The sequence below is a fragment of the Cucumis melo genome, chromosome 9 (assembly GCF_025177605.1).
Source record: "Cucumis melo cultivar AY chromosome 9, USDA_Cmelo_AY_1.0, whole genome shotgun sequence".
NCBI classification, from domain to species: Eukaryota; Viridiplantae; Streptophyta; class Magnoliopsida; order Cucurbitales; family Cucurbitaceae; genus Cucumis; species Cucumis melo.
The window spans coordinates 25178839-25197031 of NC_066865.1; the positions used below are offsets into that span (position 1 = coordinate 25178839).

The 18193-nt window shown below is 36.2% G+C and overlaps 3 protein-coding genes across 4 annotated transcripts; 1 reads left to right on the plus strand and 2 right to left on the minus strand.

Annotated features, from left to right (window-relative positions):
* The first annotated feature begins 1780 nt into the window (after window positions 1-1780).
* On the plus strand, window positions 1781-4041 carry LOC103483001 (uncharacterized). The gene has a single exon (XM_051090005.1). The coding sequence runs from the start codon at window positions 2060-2062 to the stop codon at window positions 2945-2947; it is 888 nt and encodes a 295-aa protein (XP_050945962.1). The 5' UTR covers window positions 1781-2059; the 3' UTR covers window positions 2948-4041.
* A 2635-nt stretch (window positions 4042-6676) lies between these two features.
* On the minus strand, window positions 6677-7712 carry LOC103483002 (NDR1/HIN1-like protein 26). Its single transcript, XM_008439440.3, has one exon. It carries the CDS (start codon window positions 7402-7404, stop codon window positions 6766-6768), a length of 639 nt encoding a protein of 212 aa, XP_008437662.1. The 5' UTR covers window positions 7405-7712; the 3' UTR covers window positions 6677-6765.
* Window positions 7713-10394: 2682 nt separating this feature from the next.
* On the minus strand, window positions 10395-15703 carry LOC103483004 (two-component response regulator-like APRR5). Of its 2 annotated transcripts, none has more exons than XM_008439441.3 (8): window positions 14556-15703; window positions 13622-13783; window positions 13401-13531; window positions 13157-13294; window positions 12560-12719; window positions 12119-12461; window positions 10912-11686; window positions 10395-10816 (listed from the first exon to the last, which is right to left on the minus strand). In XM_008439441.3, the coding sequence occupies exons 1-8, from the start codon at window positions 14812-14814 to the stop codon at window positions 10694-10696; spliced, it is 2091 nt and encodes a 696-aa protein (XP_008437663.1). In that variant the 5' UTR covers window positions 14815-15703; the 3' UTR covers window positions 10395-10693. The 2 variants fall into 2 exon arrangements, with proteins under 2 accessions (XP_008437663.1, XP_050945964.1); XM_051090007.1 differs by having other exon boundaries at window positions 13386-13531.
* Between the last annotated feature and the right edge of the window lie 2490 nt (window positions 15704-18193).

Here is an 18193-nt window from a genome sequence, read left to right on the forward strand (position 1 = left end):
AAAATTCATTGATTAATATTGGACTATCACTAATGAACTATGATAAATTTGTTATATTTACAATTTTTTAAAATATCATTATATGCTTCATTGTTATTCATAAAATTACAGTTCATTATAATTGGCCCAAACATTTTATAATTTTTAAACATGTTTATTATTTATTTGATATTTACATCGTTTTCATTTTTAGTAGACTTTTGTACGATTACATTGACACATCTCTTATCTTGATATCAAACACGTAGAAACAGAAAAATATATATATAAAAATATTGACATGTGAGTAGAAGACTTATACCATGGTTAAGAAGTGGGTGAACTGCAAAGTCATAGTTTATTTGAAATTTATGATTGAGTTAAAAGCTTCCTGGATCTTTTATTCTTTCTTTAGATTTTTTATTTAGAATATGTTTATAATAATGTATCTAGTTTGATCAATTAACTTAGGAAGAGTTTGAAACAAATTCTTCATTCTTTCTTATGTTTGATTCATTTAAAGTCAAATAAGTATTGCTCATCAAAGGTTTACATTGGTTGTGGGGTTATCTGAATGGAGGGATTTCTCAAACTCATTTGAGATGGTTTCCCCTCTCACCTAGAGTTTGTGATATAATATAATTTTCAATTTCATTACTCAATCTAACATTTTAGATTAGAAAATATTTATCCAACTATACAACTCTCCAACTAACTATTTGCATATGTACTATGTGACCCAACTTCATTTTGTATTGGTTTAAAGATATTTATCACAACTCAATTCAGTTCCAAGGATTAATTAGCGTTGAAATGTTTGTTGCAATTAAGGAACTTATTTGTATTGATTTAGGTTGTGTTTGGGAGTGATAGTTGGATAATAATTTTAGAAAAGGAAATTTAGGTGCAATAAAATTAATTTTTAAATGATTAAATGATTAAATTTATCTTTAGTACCAAAGTCCTATAATTTTTATATATTTAGAATTGTTTCAATTAATGTCTTTAGTTTCAGGAGTTAATTTAGAGTTACTCATTTAGTAATTGTATTTTTTCATTTGATAAATAATTATTTAATCAAATAGTTATAGGAATGATCTAGTCATTATTTCTATTTATTTTATTGTTAAATATTAAAATATGTGAAGAATTCCCAATGACCCAAAACTATATAGAGATCTTCATTTGGTTATTTGATATTATAAGAAAACTTATCTCCCATACTTCTGAGTGTTTTCATTGACAGCATGTGCAAGAGTGGCCGTTCGCTTTTTGTCCAGAATGTATATAATCATCACACCTTCACTCAAGAGTTAAAAGATATTAAGATGTTATTGTCCATTGTTGCTTATATCTTATAGCTTTCTTTTTGCAAACATTTAAACTCAAGCATCCTTTCATATGTTTGTGAAAACTTTTTCCTAAAAAAGCTGTTTTCTAAAACATTTTTTTGAAGAATGGGGTTGAAGATTGCCAAAGTGGCAAATTGTGCCACTGGCTATCTGAATTTATTTTGAGTTGAGGACAAGTGTTTAGCTTCCGACGACTAGGTCCAGACGTCCAAATCTTAAGCAACGAGTTATTGGCCGTGTTCTTTTGGAGTCCAATTTTTACATTTACTTGTGCAACCTTTGCTACAAGGCGTTGAGTTCAACACATCTTGCAAGCATCAACCAGGTTAAAAGATATCTTAACTTCTAGAATAATGAAGTCAAACAACATTTTTTGTCTCATCCTAGTTGGAATTCGAAATATATATAGGAAAAAAAAATGTGATGGTTTGGTAGAAACGAAGGTTGACAAAAGTTTGATGAATTAGAATTACTCTTCTTTTGGTAATATAGAGGTAGAAGTTGTTGGATTTAGGGTCATTTTGGTCAGTTACGCTTGGGCTCTTCACTCTTGAACAAGAAGTTCGCTATATTGCGAATCTGCGATTGTCCAACCAAACTCTCTCCCTCTTATGCCCGCGTTTCTTCTGGTGCATTGTGGTATGGACGTGGGCATCGAATTCAAAGCTGGGGCCTTGTTTCTATTTCTACATCGCCGCCTTCAAAGTGGACATGATCGTTGATATGCCATGCCACCAGCCCCACCTCCACCTCCACCTCCAATTCCACCCCCACAACCGCAGCCCATCTCCAATCTTACTCACCTCAACAAATCTACGGCAGCTCTTCCTGACTTTTTCCTCGCGGCTCTATCACTTTTCGCTTTCTTCTCCTCTTCTTCCCCCTCCAAATCCTTCAAATTTCCTGCTTTCTCTATTCAATTAAACCCTCGCCGTTTTCTCAAGATACCTTCCAATTCCATGGAATTCCCCAACTCCAACTCCAAATCCTTGACCTTCACCTCTCCTCAATCCCTCTCCGAGTGGCTTCAACCTCGCCTCCCTTCCCATTCTTTTGCTTCTTGGGGCGTTATCCCTGGCACCAAGAACCTCCATAACCTCTGGCTCGAGATCTCCCAAGGAGAAACTTCCCTTGCCGATTCCAACCCTCCCATCCGCATCCTTCATGTCCTTTCTCTTCGAATTATTGATAATCATCACCGACTTCTCCTTGAATCCCACCAGCAGCTCTCTGATGGCACCCTGCGGAATCGAAATCGACCCCTGTCCGAGAAAATGAAGCCCAATGAGACTCCTGAATCTGCCGTCTACCGGGCTGTCCAAGAAGAGCTCGGTTCCATTCTTGCCGATTCCGATTGTTCTCCACTTGTCAGGATTGTTCCAGATTCCTACAAATTGAAGATTGAGGAGCGCGACTCGGTTTCCTACCCTGGTTTGCCGGCTTGTTACGTTTTGCATTCCATGGATATTCGGGTGGAAGGTTTACCCGATGGAGACTTCTGCACCGTAGAGAAGGAGGAATACGTAAATTCTGAGGAGACAAACATTGCGGATCAGGCTGTGTCCGTCAAGAAGCATTTTTGGAAATGGGTTAGTCCTGAATCTGTGGATTTATGAGTTCACTAAACCACAGCTTTACTACTTCCTGTCATACATGGAAAGATGATTATATATATATATATATATATATATATATATATATATATATATATATATATATATGTATGTATATATTCTGTTTATCTAATTCCATGAGCTGCAATTTGTTCTATTTCGTCCGTTTGTTAATAATGGATCTAACTTGGTGAAAGGCTAGTTTCACATGAATCCCAATGAAGCTTATGTTTCGTAAACAAACACAGTCAGCACCAGAAGGTAATGGGGAATAAAGGTTTCTAGCCTGTTTCAACCATAGTTTGGCATTGGAGTAGATACTCTTCTCATATTAGTTAGGTCTTAAAGGCAATAAGCTTTGGATAAAAAATGTATCAGTACATATAGTAGTCTATACTCAGGCACCCATGGATATTACAGAAGCAGAGGAAACATTAGGAAACTTGGATTATTCACTTGATATATATTCATCAACAGTCTAGGCCTTCTCTTTCTGCTATAGATAAAACGATGTTTCCTGGCAGACTTCCTTACTTGAACAAAAAGGTTGTACAAATGTGTCCTTGAGTTCTAAGAGATCAGGTAGACGTTGCGGTATGTTCCCAGCTGATATTTAGTAAGGTTGTTTTGGAACTTGAAGGACTCCAATGGAACATTTTTTACCTTTGCTTGCTCCTCTATGTTACGTTTGTGGAAGTCAATTTAAGGCCTATCAAGGACATAGAGCCATGAGCCAAAGTGGCTTCTTGGTTCAAAGAGAAGAAGCGCTTGGACAAGAGGAAACAAAGTGAGACTTCGACAAATAATCTTAGACTAATTAGTAAGTAATCGGTCGGATAACATTCTAGGAATGATGGACGACTTCACTTGCTAATTAGCAATCTTCTCTAATTATAATATATGAGCTTGAGAATTAACACCATCCCATATATTTAGCATGTAAGTTTGATATTTCCAGAAATATTTAGAGATTTTCACATTGTTCATATATGTGTAGTTGATGTTTGTAAATTTTTTGTATTTTCTAAAATATTTTGAATATAATTAGAAGCTACCAATAAGAATATATAGTAATATTTCTTGATTTTATTTCTTTACTAATAAAGTTATCAACGACAATAATGTCCTCTATAAATTCTGATCAATGCATCAGAATCCACCTCAAGTGACGGACTTGTCCCAAATGTATCACTCACGCATGACCGCAGGAAGTCCTTCCCAAATTGCTTTGAGCTCTAGCATACTAATGCATCCACCTTAGCATAGGCTTAAAGGATGTCGAGTCCTCCTCAATTTTATACTTTTTGTATTAGATATATATAAAAAATTGAAACATTTTCAATTCCAGAAGTTGAGTCTGTCTCTAAGCCCCTTTTAGACCCAAATTCAAGTCTCACTAACTACGTATCTTTTCAAAACAATCCTTGTAACACTCTAAAATGATCACAAACAATTGAGCTTGCTTGATTCTCCTTTGACCAAATTGCATCAACATTCAACTTCCAATAGTCCACCTTCGATAGGGACCAACATGACACTTAATGTCATTAATTCGTGTTGGGTTGGGTTGAACCAAAATTTTCAACCCTCAACCCGAGGCTCAATCCAATCCGAAAAAACCAAAATTTTGAACCCAAGCCAACCCACAATTTACACAACTCAACCTTTATAGTATGGGTTGGGTAGTCTAGGTTGTCGGGTTATTCGAGTTATTTTACACCCCTAATTGATGCTAAAGATGTCCATTTAACATGCGTGGTCGGGGCTCGTGGGGACTCGCCCTAAACGAGATGGGGAATTCTGAATACACGGGGAATGAGGGAGGAAGTGGGGGTTATTTTCTCCCGTCGAGGAAGAGGAATGCATTCTCGACCCCCACCCTACCCCGCCTGAAAGAAAAAAAAATATTCTTATTTATATTTATTTATTAAAAACAAAAATCAAAAGTGGAGAATATTTTGCCATAGGGAATCTTACCTTGTTCCGCAAATTCGTGGGGATGAGGAATGGGATAGGGACAGGGATGGGGAGTGGCATCCCCATCTAGCCCATGGAGATCTCTAGTTGACGCGGCCTAAAAGCTGTATCCTCACCTATAAGATCTCGACAATGGATTTCGATCAAGCTCGTTAAGACACTAAGATCAGGCATCCCTTTCCCATAGAAAAAAGTCATTTTGCAGCTTCCACACGCTCCAAAAGGAAATGTTAAAGCACAAATTAAGGCTTCACTCTATAGCTTTAGGCAACCCCAATAGTTTGAGGGAGACCAAAAGTTATTGAAAACACCAAACATTCCAATATAAGCCGGGAGGAAAAGATTGCAGATTTTCTTGGTAGACTTCGTAACTTTCATTTCCACCGTAAGATGTAATAATTTTTCATTTTTTGCCAATCAGAATACTTTGGTTGGTCCATAATTTTTCTCTAATCCGATCCAACCAGACCCTATCTACATACTACATTTCCATGTGAAATGACTAGTCCAAGTGAACGTTGTCAAAAAAAACCACGAAAGGTTTATCATGTTCTCAATGTGACAATTTCTTATTTCTTGATACATGAAATTAGAAAGTATAGTAATATTTGGACACAACTATTTTTCCCTGCAGCTAGCAAAGAATAGAAGGAAGCCATTATTTTTTAATTTGCAAGTCTAGAACTTGAAATTTAAAATAAAAAATGCAAGATTCATCTATTACGACATGTTCACACTCAACCTCACCTCATTTTCTTATTCCAAATTTCACACAAACCCATCCATTCATATATCATCAATTTTGTTCAAACCCATCCATTCGTATATCATCAATTTTGTTTATGGTGCATTTTGCAATTGCAAAGATGATTATGAGGTGTGGCTTTTGTGAAGTTTGGGTTACAGGAGGTGTTTAGGGCTAACCACAAACTTAGAAATGAAGTAAATTTATTGAGGAGTTGGGATTAATTATGGAGGTAACCACTATGAAAGGACAATATTAAAGATAACATATTTTACCTTTGTTTAAAACGAACCCATTTGATTTTTTTTTTGAAGCTTGATTATGGTAATAATTGTGATTTTATATACTTTTTACTTTCATTTACATGTGGATAATGTTATTTGACATAATAACTAGCCATGTGTTTATAATTGTGTCTCTTATTTTTAAAAATAACAGAATAACTACCCATATTTAATTCTTTACGACAATTGGTAGCATTTCCATTATTGTTTGAGGTTTTTTTTATAAGAAAACTAAATTTATTTTGGTAATATCAAAGCTTTTGTTTCTCCGATATCGAAGGTTTGTGTTTATTTGTACGTGTTCAAATCCATTTGATCAGATCCATTTTGAAATGTGAGAAAGGAGGTTGTGGTACTTTTGAAATGTAGGGATGAAAACCCATTTCCTTTTTCAAATCCCACATGCATGCGATGGCCGAACAGACTTCGTACTTTTCCTATAAGGAAAATACCTATTTCAGATTAAACAAATCTTTTTTGTGCATTCTACCTCTACGGAATTATTTCATTATAATTTGTGAATATTAGTATTTTTTTTTTAAGTGTAATGAAAATAGAGTACATAACAATCAATTCACTAAATTGGTGCTTGCTCAAACTTATTGTAGATAGAGAGATGAGTGGATAATTATTTCAATCCAAACAACTATATATATTGGTACTATTGGGGTATATGTATTTGTATGACTGCTAATTATAGTTATGTAGTGATTAATGCACAGAGGATGGAGAAGAGAGAAGACGTGTAAAATATATTTATGTACGGAATGCAAAGAAGGGAGGGGAGGGAATTGGAATTGGAATTTAGGAAACTTTTAAAGAGTTGTAGAGCAGCGAGTTGGTTGGTTTAGGGTGAGTGGAGGCGTGGGGAGCGTAGGCCCAAACGGCATCACCGCAACACAATTCACATTAAACCGATAGCCTCCAGAAACCCAACTCCCCACCTTCCATCGGAGCCTTCCCATGGCTTTGAGATTGAGCACGAACCGCCCCGCCGATTGATCCCGTCCTACTTCATATCCAAAGGAAGGAGCCACCGGTACGCGGCTGCCCGCCAAGAAAGCGGTGAGCAAATTAGCTTCTTGATAGCCCTGGTAGAAAGGAGGTAGGGAGGTAGGAAGAGTTATCTGTTGCCCCTTATAAACGGCGTACACTTGAAGGTTGTCGTAGTATATTCCCAACCTGTGATTAGGGTTTTTTGAGGACAGAGTAAGTTGGATGGATGAGTTGAGAAGGTGAAGGTCGTCTATGAGGTTCAGCTGATACACATCTGCCTGTTTCACCCTGAATTCTGGCTTCGAGGGACGCAGGATGAGCCAGAGAAGCAGTATGAGCAAGGAAATGGTGGATAAAATTGCCGATACTCCAAGGAACAGCTTCTTGTAGCGCTTTTGAACCTTCACTTCTTGCTTATTGGCACAGTGTTTGGGGGATTTCACGTGTGCTAGAGACATTTAATTTTAATTTGATCGGAAATGGGAAATAGCAAATGGCAAATGGGAATGGGAAGGGCATGTATATGTGTATGAATTTGTGGGATGAGAAGATGAGGGGTAAAATAATAAAAGGGGGGTGTGGTAGCGGCCGGGGGGGGGCCACACATATCACAATTACGCACACAAAGAGGAAAAAAAAGTAGCAATAATTAATAAAAGGACTGGGCTTCATCATCTACTGGTAGTGGGAGTTGGGGTGGCGGGCACGCACACGCATACACTTCTAAAACTTCTCCAACCCAACTAACTTTTTAACTCCAATAATTACATGACCGAATGCCCCTATCTTTCTTGCCCCACTGGACACACCAAATTTCTAAAAACTAATTCAACATGTTTCCAATTCCCTTCTTTATTGGGGACGATTACTTTGATGTTAGAAGAAACCAAGAAAAAGTTAACAGTATCTTGGGGCCCACTCCCCTTAATCATCTACAAAAGTAATTGAAACTATCAACTTAATTCATTACATTACTGCACTAGCTTGGCCCTAGATTTTACAAAAGATAACAGTATATAGCTTTCAAATTCATTTTTTAATTTGTCTTAACTTTAATTTAGACTTCTCCAAATGTAGCCACTCCTTTTAAACTCTCACCACCATTGAGAACAAAGAGTGCTAAATGATTCAGATACAAACGAGAGAAGAGCCAAAAAAAAAAGTATTTGATGCTTAATAGTAGCTTTCCATACAATGGTACAAGGGGAAACAAACGGCAAGCACCCATAAATTTGTTTTGTAGGCTCTACTCATACTCTTCTTTTAATGCAATCTCAGAGATATATTCATGGATAGAAGCAATCTTATTATCTTTACAAGATAAATGAATATTTACTCATCTTATTATTATTATTATTTTATTTAATAAAAGCTCCCCATCGAGTTATACATTGTCAAATTGTTGAATTATTAAAGCGCAACACTTCGACAACTTTAATTTGCAGGCAAAATTGGAGAAGTCCCGTCCCCATCTCTCACCAACTTTAATTTGAAATCAGGATGTCGCTGAATTAGCGGAGTATTTTGCCGAGGAAAAGCGAGTTTAGAGTCTAAGTTCCACACTGGTCAAATCATGGGGATTAAAGGCCTTTTTTATTCAATTTGTTTATTCTTCAAATAATTAAAGGAGAAAAGAAGACATTGGAAGGCCCCAACTGGGCAAGGCCAAGGCGATCCAACTCCAAATCCATGTATTGGTCCGGATTTAGGTTGATTTAAGGAAATGACGTCTCAGAATGTATGCATCGCAGCCGAGTCACCTTGTTGATCCAAATCCCACGCCGATGAACCGACCCGAAAATCAACGAATGCTTGTGCTTGATTAAAATGAAATATGTGGGTCAGTGCAGAATATTTCAGGGTTGATTTTCAAATTCATGTGGGCCATGGACAGTGTAATGACTTCAAATTTGTTGGTTAACTTTATTTGTTGTGGTAGTGTAGCTTTTTGCCTTTTCTTCTTCAATCAAAAACAAACCAACCAAGTAAAGCGTCCTTTTAGTGATTTCTTATCTTTCTTTCGGATAACCTTTTTTTCTTTTCTTTCTTTTTAACATAGAAGAAAAATTATATTTAGAATAAAGTCCTCTTAGTTGTATTTTTTTTGTTGGAACAAAAGAGTAAGCTTTATTTATTTACGAGTGTGTGGTCAATTTGTCTGAAATTTCTTTTGTTTAGTTAGAAGTTAGAACACAAAGTGTGCATAACTGAAGGAAACAAACGAGGAAAGAAAAGATGCATTATAATGCACTTAATTAATGATGAAATGGTGTTAAAGAAAGGAAGGCATGTGAAAAGGGGGATCCGAAAGATATGAAGTCCAAGCGCAATTTGGTGGCATCACATCACGCCTTAGCCGCGTAAGGTGTCCAAAGTTGAAACCAAAGGCCATGCATATTTAAAGCCTCCACATTTTTCTTTTTTCACCATTTTTTTACCAAATGAATATAAGCTCAACTCTGAGTGTTTTTAAATATAATTTCAAAATTATTTTAAATGGTAAAACTATTTGAAAATATCTATAAATATAGTAAAATATTACTTGTTACCAATGATAGATTGTAACAGATCAATTTATCACTCATAGAAAGTAAAAATTTACTACGTTTGTAAATAAATCGCCTTATTTTGACTATATTTGTAGAAAAAAATTGTTCATTTAACTATATTTAAAAATGTTTCATAATTTCTTAGCATTTTAGTTTCAATCGGTTTCAAAGAATAATAGCATTCAAAATTATTATTCTTAAGCTAAAAATATTGAAATTTTTTTATTTAGCTACACTATATTTATCAACCCCTAAGTTTAAATTTCACAACAATACCTGGATTTCTGAGTTAATTTTGTTAGAAATGAACTTTAGGCCCATGTACATAGCGAAAAGAAAGAGTGGAAAAGGAAGAGGCATGGGAAAAAAGGTTTTCAAATTATAGTTGTGATGAAAGTAGGACCTTAGCTACATGCCGTCGTTCAATTAGGTGAACGGAAAAATTGTACTCTTGTCTAAAAAAAACTATGCACTGTCTTCCATTTGGCAGTAGTACAATGACGAAACAAAAATATAAGTAACCTTTTCTTTTCTATTTCAAGAACTAGAATAATTTTGAAAGCTTACATGTAGTAGATTTGTTATAAATAAAGCGAAAAATGATAAAATTAGCAAGCCCATTAATATTTGAACTGTTATTCTCTTGTCATTTATAATTGTACTTTCAAATAACTTGTTCTGACGGGGTGAACCTTGTCTAATGTTCACCTTGATTGTTGTCACCAAAATTTCTGATCTTACATATCGAGTAGGCTTTCAAACAAGAAGCGAATGATTCAAATTTAAGATCAATACGAGTTTCTTTTTTTTTACTGCTAAGGTCACAATTCAGTTGAATTACATTAGATCAGAAAAATCCAGTTCAACTCCAAGACAAAGTACATCCTAATAGACAAAAGGAAGAAAAAAACAAAATTAATATACATATGTTGGAGATGTGTATCTACATGTTAAATATAAAGAATGTCCCTCACGAAATTTCTAGAAATTACAAAAGATAGAGAATTCTGGGAAGTAAGCAAATAAAATGAATATGGAAGGGAGAAGAAGGCAGCTTATGCTTCTTGTTCCTGTAGTTTCCCAAGCCAACACTCTCGTTTTATCAGTTTCTATAAGTATTATTAAGTGAAGGGCGAAAGGCAGCAATATGGCTTTAACGCTTATTCAAGGGCTTTACAGGCGCTCCTATTTCCAACTGCTAACCGTTGGATGTATTGTCATTGGTTTCTGCAGGTAATGGATCAGTCGATACTCTCCGGACAAACTGTCCCTTCACTCTCGGACGCTGCTCTGCCAGCTTTTTTCTACTCTCGTAACGGACCTGAGATGAAATGGAATACCTCCATAAGAAACACAACAATGTAAAACCAAATAAAGCAGCGCCAGATTAGAGTAGCAATGCGGTAAAAACTCCACCTTTTTCTCATAACATCTATCTTTTCTTTTCAGTCGGAACTTTGTTAGAGCTGCTTCTCTTTGACTGGACCGATAAGAATCTCCTCCTTGAGAAAATAAAGCTTCTTCATTTCTACTCTCAGATGTAACCCTTGCAATACCAACTCGATCTACACTGCTGTTGCTTCCGCAGGTGCTAGGATATCCCAGGCTTCCAACTTGAGTCGTATTACCACGACATACATTACTGTTTGCACTGTGATCAGTGGTAGGTGATATATGACCTTGATTTTCCGCAGACTGCCCAGAATTCTCTATCTTTCTGCTTGCTGGACTGCTTACGCTGCGATGCTGGTTCAGAAATTGCTCCAAATTATGATTCTCAAGGTTTAAGGGATAAACCGTCTGTTTTCCAAAGATGAGTTCTGGATGGGTGACTGAAGTTCGGCATGGAGATGATGGGCTACCCCGTTGTGCGTAGAAGTTGTGAGAAGGTAAAGAGCCATGGCCTGAGCCTGAGCGTTGATTATTAGACATCAAATCTGTCCCTGAAACTTGAAGAGGGATTGCCGTCTCTGAAGTACTTGATTTAGCAACTTCTGACTGTGTAGATTGACTCGCGATCATAGGCATAGAAGTATTACTCTTTTGAAGATTTGGCGTGGGATTAATGGTATCAGAGGTAGAAGTAGCACCGATACTTCCAATATGCTCAGGGTTGCTTCCAATTTCCTTTTGCTCATCACAGATGCTGCTTGATTTTGCTTGAAGTGATTGCAACGGCCTGAAGGTGTATCTGCGCAATCACCACACAACGTTGCAGAACTTCATCAATTGATAATATAGGGCACTATATTTCTGGAACAATGTATGTACTCAAATTACGAACACACGAGGAAAGTATAACAAGAAAAAGAAAAAGTAGCTTCTCAAACACAAAGTGATAATCAATTATAATCAATTCCAGGAGGCAGTTACGAAAGTGATATCCAAAGAGTAAAATGAGGGAGGGGAAGGATTCGATTAATAAGTTTTAGCCTCTTATCCACTTGAAGGGTGCATTCTAATTTTGAAGGCTTTTTGTTTCTCTAGCAAGCAGTTAGGAAGGCATTCATTTCCATATGAATGCCTAGAGTTCAGATTGATGCCTTCAGTCTCCTAAAAATCCATAGGCACGAGCGCACACATAAATGAAAGGTCAAGAATCAGAACTAAGAAGAAATCACACCTTGTAAAAGCTGAAGCACTAGAATGTTTGAGGGTAGCCTGTCCTGCAGCACGCTCCTCAAAATCATTAGGTTGACATCTTCTCAGGGAAAGATCCAAATGAAGAGCAGAGCTGAAATTGTTTGCAGCAAAATTGTTGGAAGGAGAACTTTTTTGGTAGTTATCGGGATACTTGATACAGGCATGATTCGAGGCAGTTGCATCTCTGGATGGGTTGGCAAGCAGATCCCTATCATCACCTGCTTCACTAGCAATATTAGGACTTCTCCCATCATTGATTGGCTCGAGACCCATGCTTAGTGTGATTGGTAAATCAGTATTGACATAGCAACTCATTGCCAATCCTAGTACAGTGCGAAGATTTATAAAAATTAGATTCTGCAAAATGAAAAAGAAACGACCAGATGATCAACCAGCAACTGAGTAAATAAATAAGAGCTACCTCCAGTTTCATTTTCATGCATAAACAATCTCTGACTCAAATTGATGTGACGTTCATCTTTTTGTGGCTTGAAGTCGTTGGGAGAGGCTTTTCCCTGCCTACACTGTGAATTTTCCTGCATCTTATTTCCAGCTTCGAAATCTACCTTTGTACAAGAGCTCTGCAAGGGACACTAAGACATTAGCCTTTGGCTAGAATAAAAAGTGGAAGATGCCTTGGAAGCATGGTTAGATTTATATGTACATGTAAGTACATCAATTATGAAATTAAAAGATTTGAATTTTCCACGTACTTTCACACAGATTTCACTACTAATAAGAATTCGGGGACACCTATTTTGTAAGGAAGACAAAGATCCTAGTTCTGGTTTTTTTTTAAGAACGGAAAAGTTTTGGTTTTCTTTATAACAAAAAAGTTCCGGTATTGTATGTGATGACATTAATCAATCAAATGACTATTTGCACAAATAAGATTGCTGCTAACAGCATGGATAGTTAATTTAAGACCCATACTGCATTTTCCTTGACAACCTTGACAAAATAAAAGCAGTAAAGTAAAATCCTACATTTAGTCCACCATAAATAAGTCCACTCTAACCTGAGTATCACTTCCTTTCTCAATGTTTTTGTCATTCCTCTGAACTCCAGCAACATAACCAGTTGAGTGATTGCTTGCAGTCTCATTTTCTGAAGTGACTTCAACCTTTTCTTGAACGTCAGTTCTCGCATTGGATGACTGAAATCAACGTCGATCATAAGTACATTAGAAATTGGTATTTCATGGTTGGCGTAAAAATAATTATATACATATATATATATACACACACACTAAAGTAACATACTGCTTGTCTTCTCCAAACATGTTGCCACAGGTTTCTCAGCTCATTTCTCCTTAAGGGCTTGACAAGATAGTCTGCTGCACCTTTCATCATGCATTTGTAAACAGTGCTAATAGAATCTTCGGAGGACATCACTGCACAAAGTAAAATGCCTAGTGGTTAAATTTACCTATTGCACAATTAACAGAAAGAAAATCTCAGATAGGCACATTTCAGAAACATACTTATAACAGGAATATTTTTGCAAGTCTCGTGCTCCATGATCAGAGTTAGGAGAGCAAATCCGGAGATTGACGGCAACTCAACTTCTGCCAATATAAGATCTACATTACGGGGCCTTTCTTTGAGAATTTCCCATGCTTTCAAGCCATCAGGAACAGCAGCAACTGTTTAAACAAGAAAAACAAAAATATCTTCTGTTGAAAAAGGTTAAACTTAACTTCTAGTACTCCTCAAGGGAAGATCCTAACATTTTAAATACACACACACAGACAGAATCAGGTGGCTGCAGTCGAATAGCATTTTAGTCCTAATTCAACATTGATATGAAGTGAAGTTTAAAGCTAATATTAATTTCTTAAGACAAAAGGCAAATTAAGCCACCAATTATTTTAGATGTATATCAATGAGAGGCCTCTATTTTTTTGGTCTATCACCAAAACCATAGAAAAGGAAAACCTATCAAATAACGATTTATGATAGTCTCAAGTATTAAAGGAAAAGAAAAGGCAGAAGCAAATGGTTAGTTAGTCTAAAAGTAACAAAAGATGATGGATTATATAAAGTTGTAAAAGTAGAAAAATAGAAGAAAATGGGTCAATTTTTGTCCATCAATTGGGAGGTGCTGGAATAGAGAATATATGAACAGAAAATTGGAGTCAGTAATATAGAAATGATCAATTTAAGAAAGAGAATATAGAATCTAAAGTTAGATGATAGGAGAGGCAGAAGAGCAGAAGAAAGAGGATTTGGGTGTTGTTTAACAGTTATATTAGCATTAAAAATTCCAATCATTTTCATTTTCAGAGTGCAGTAATAGAAGTAGAAGAGGAATTAAAGGGGAAAGTGAGAAAGAGAAACTGACCGTTAGAAAAAATAAATTTAGTATGAATTGAAAAATCGAAAGAGGGAATTGAGAGAAAAGAAGGAGAAATAAACCTCGGTAGCAGCACTTGCGGAGGAGGGCTGTGATAATCTGTCTGGTGGAATCATCGGCTTCAACGAGCAAAACCCTGAGCATCATCTTGGGCAAGAAGCGCTCCCACTTAATCCCAATCCCAAATCCACTTGAACTGCCGTCTCTGTTAGGTCTGTGAGTGCCCATACTCTCTGCATCTGCCATATCGTCGTTGTGGAGCCTGACATAATCAACATCCACATCCACATCCTCAGAGCTCACGACCACGGCCTCGCCCATTTCACAGTCCGAAACGAAACCAAATCAGAAACGAAGAAGAAGGAGAAAAGGGAGAATGGTGTGAATGAAGAAGAAGAAGAAGAGGAAGAAGAAAACGGTGGCTGAAAATCTCATCCTTTTGCTTCCTCTGCAAAGGAAACGAAGAAAAAAATATCTAAAAAAATATCAGCTGCAAATTGAGTGGGGATCCAAGGGCAGAGAGGAGGAGTGGGGATTTAACCGCCACAAATCGGAGGGCTGAGAAGAAAGGAAGGAGAAAAATATCTGACAGAGAGTCCAATAAGGCCCACTCGTGACACGTCAGCGGCTTAGTCGGAGGAGATTGTTGGATAGCAAGGCAAAGAGACAAAAGTCCGATTGGTTATGTTTTTGTGGCGATGGTTTGTTGGGTGTAGCGGGTGGGGGCGGATTAATTCTCCTTTTTTTCTCCTTTTGGATTTCGGCAAATAAAGAAATCGAGATACTTTTGAGGCGGGTCCCACTTCGAAGATATTTTCAAATAGGGTTCACATGGTGGTGTATGATTGGTGGAAAAAAATCGACGCCTTAAGAAATCGAAACGTGGCACTGTGGAGGGGAGGAAACAGCGGTAGATCTTTTTTATCTAGATTTTAGGTATAATAAAATAATGAAGAATATCTGTAAACCAAATTGGTGGCTGTGGTGGAGAAGAGTCTTTGAATTCTTTTTTTTTTTTTTCTCTTTTTCTTTTTCTAAATGCAAATGCATAAAATCGTACACAGTAGTTTCTCGGGATTGGGTTGTATCTTGTCAGCCACTCGTTCCTTTAAAGCGTGTCTCTATCTGCTACTCTACTTTATTTAAATGTCACTCCGAGACTCGGTTTTTTTTTAGTACATAAAATATCAATAATTATGTCATGTTGACCTATAATATCACATTTCCAAATTTATGGATAAACTTTTCTAATGTCAAAATTCCGTTATAATTTCATTTCATTTCCTTTTTTTATATAATAATTTTTTTAATTAGTTTTTTTATTATACTATTATGATTATTATTATTAAAGAGGAAGAAGTTTCCATGCATTCAGAAATTCATCTCCAAATTAGATACAGCATCGTAGTACCGGTAATTAAATGTAGTTTTAAGAACAAGAAGAAGCTAATTAGCCAAAGCTAATAAAAGAAGATAAAAAGAAGGGAAAGTAATTATTATAAATCTCTAATCAAACAAGCGAAAACCATGTCATCCTCGATCTCTTCCATGACCTCTACCTGCACATGATACAGATGCAATTCAACCATATATAACCACCAATAATTCTAAAATTAATGAATCAATATATATATGTTCCAGCTCAATTGCTAACTGCAGCGTTTAAATCACATATACTTACATATTTATATATGAATAACTGCGAAATTAGTAGGAAAAAACTGGCCTATACCTTCTTTTCGACGGGAGCAGGAGCGGCAACAGCGGCATTACCGGCAGAAGATGCGATGGAGAGTGGATGAGCAGCCGCAGCGGTGGAAGCAGCAGCAGATCCGAGGTTGAGAATGAGATCATCGGTGTTCCTATTGACGGCCAACTTGGCAAAAAGAGAGGGCTAGTGTGATTCGACGGTAATGCCGGCAGCGTTCAACAATGCGGAAACCTTCTGGGCCTAAAATTGAAAGAAAGAAAGAAAGAAGAAATGAGATGAGTTAGAATAAGAAAATCAAATCAAGAGAGGGAAAAATGAAAATCGTTTAAAATTAGGGTACAGTGATGAAGATGGCGTCGTCATGAAGAATCAAGGCGGCGTAGGTGCAACGATTTTCACTAGTTGACATTATTGCAGTGCATAGGTATACGGGCCCCGAGGAGAGCTGAGAAGAGAGTTATCAGTAATGAGAAAATTAGGGCAAAAGAGAGGCGCAGATCGAATATTGATAGGAGATGGATGAAGAAGATAGATCCTTTCGCATTGGGAGAATCCTTAGATTTCACAACGGATTTAGGCAATCGCGAATATCCCATGCGCTCTCTGATCTCTCCCCTATTTCCAATATATATATATATAGTAATCACTTCTTCAATTATTTCCATTATTCAAATAATCTAACCTTAATTCTTCTTTCATAAAATATCTCTCCTCCCAAATAAGCCATCCTACTTCCAATGTTCTTCTTACTATTTTCTCCCGTTGTCAGAATGGTCACTGTCAAAACACTCCTTGCCGTAGTTGTCAAAATGATCACTGTCAAGCAGTAAATATGGACATTGGATATGCCATTAAGTACAAGCCTTGTTTTTTCTATTAAGAGGGAGAAAATGGTGTGCAAAGCTTCATAAGTCAATTTATGGACTTAATTAAGCAAGCATCTCAACAATGGTTTGGCAATTTTTCTTCATTCATCATCTCTTTGGGCCGCTTTAGTCAATCTAAACGGATTATTCTCTCTTTGTCAAGGGAAAAGATGAATCCTTATTTGCTCTCCTTATTTATATCAATTATATTATTATAACAGAAGCAAATAAGTTTTATATTGACCATCTTAAGATTGTGTAGAATAAGCAATTTTGTCCTATGGACTTAGGCTCCTTGAAATTCTTTCTTGAACTGAAGTTGGTAAGATCATCTTTTGGATCTAATTTTATCCCAGAGACATTATGCTTCGCAGTTAGTTGAAGATGCAGGATTATTTCTTGCTAAACCAATTATTATATTGATGAATTCTTCAGCAAAGCTTTCCTCTTCAAAATATGCATGATGCTTCGAATTATAGACGAATGATCGGTTGTTTGTTATATTTGACGCTCTCACGACCATATATGACTTTTGTAGTGCATATAAACTCGATCAATTTATGTCCAAACCAACCAAGACCCATATGAATGTTGTAAACTATTTGATTCATTACATCAAAGGATCTTCTGGCAAAGTAACTTTCATACATATGGTTTCAAACTTTTCAATCATAGCCGTTGTTGATGCTGATTTGGGGTTTGAGTGTTGATACTAGAAGGTATGGCTTGAGAAATTAAAAGAAAAATAAAAAATAAATGAATTGTGTCTTTGACTTGGGTTGTGTTTTTTCATTCGTGCAAATATAATCCATATTTACATGTCAAACTTGAATTTGCTCCACTGAGAAATTGACAAATGTTATTTTTTACCAATGGCTTGACATGATATGTTGAGTGGTTTTTTTTTTTAATTGTTTTATTATTTATTATTTTTTACAGTAATGGAGCAAAAAATATCTTATAGATAAAGACAAGTGAGAGAAGTGTGTAAAATTCATGGTCTTCAAGCCACAACTCATGAGTCTATTAGTGATAGAGGGTAAAATTTTGTTGTAATTGTAGAAATTTTTCCATATTTAAAAACCATATATGAAATATATGTATAGTCACTAATATATTCTTT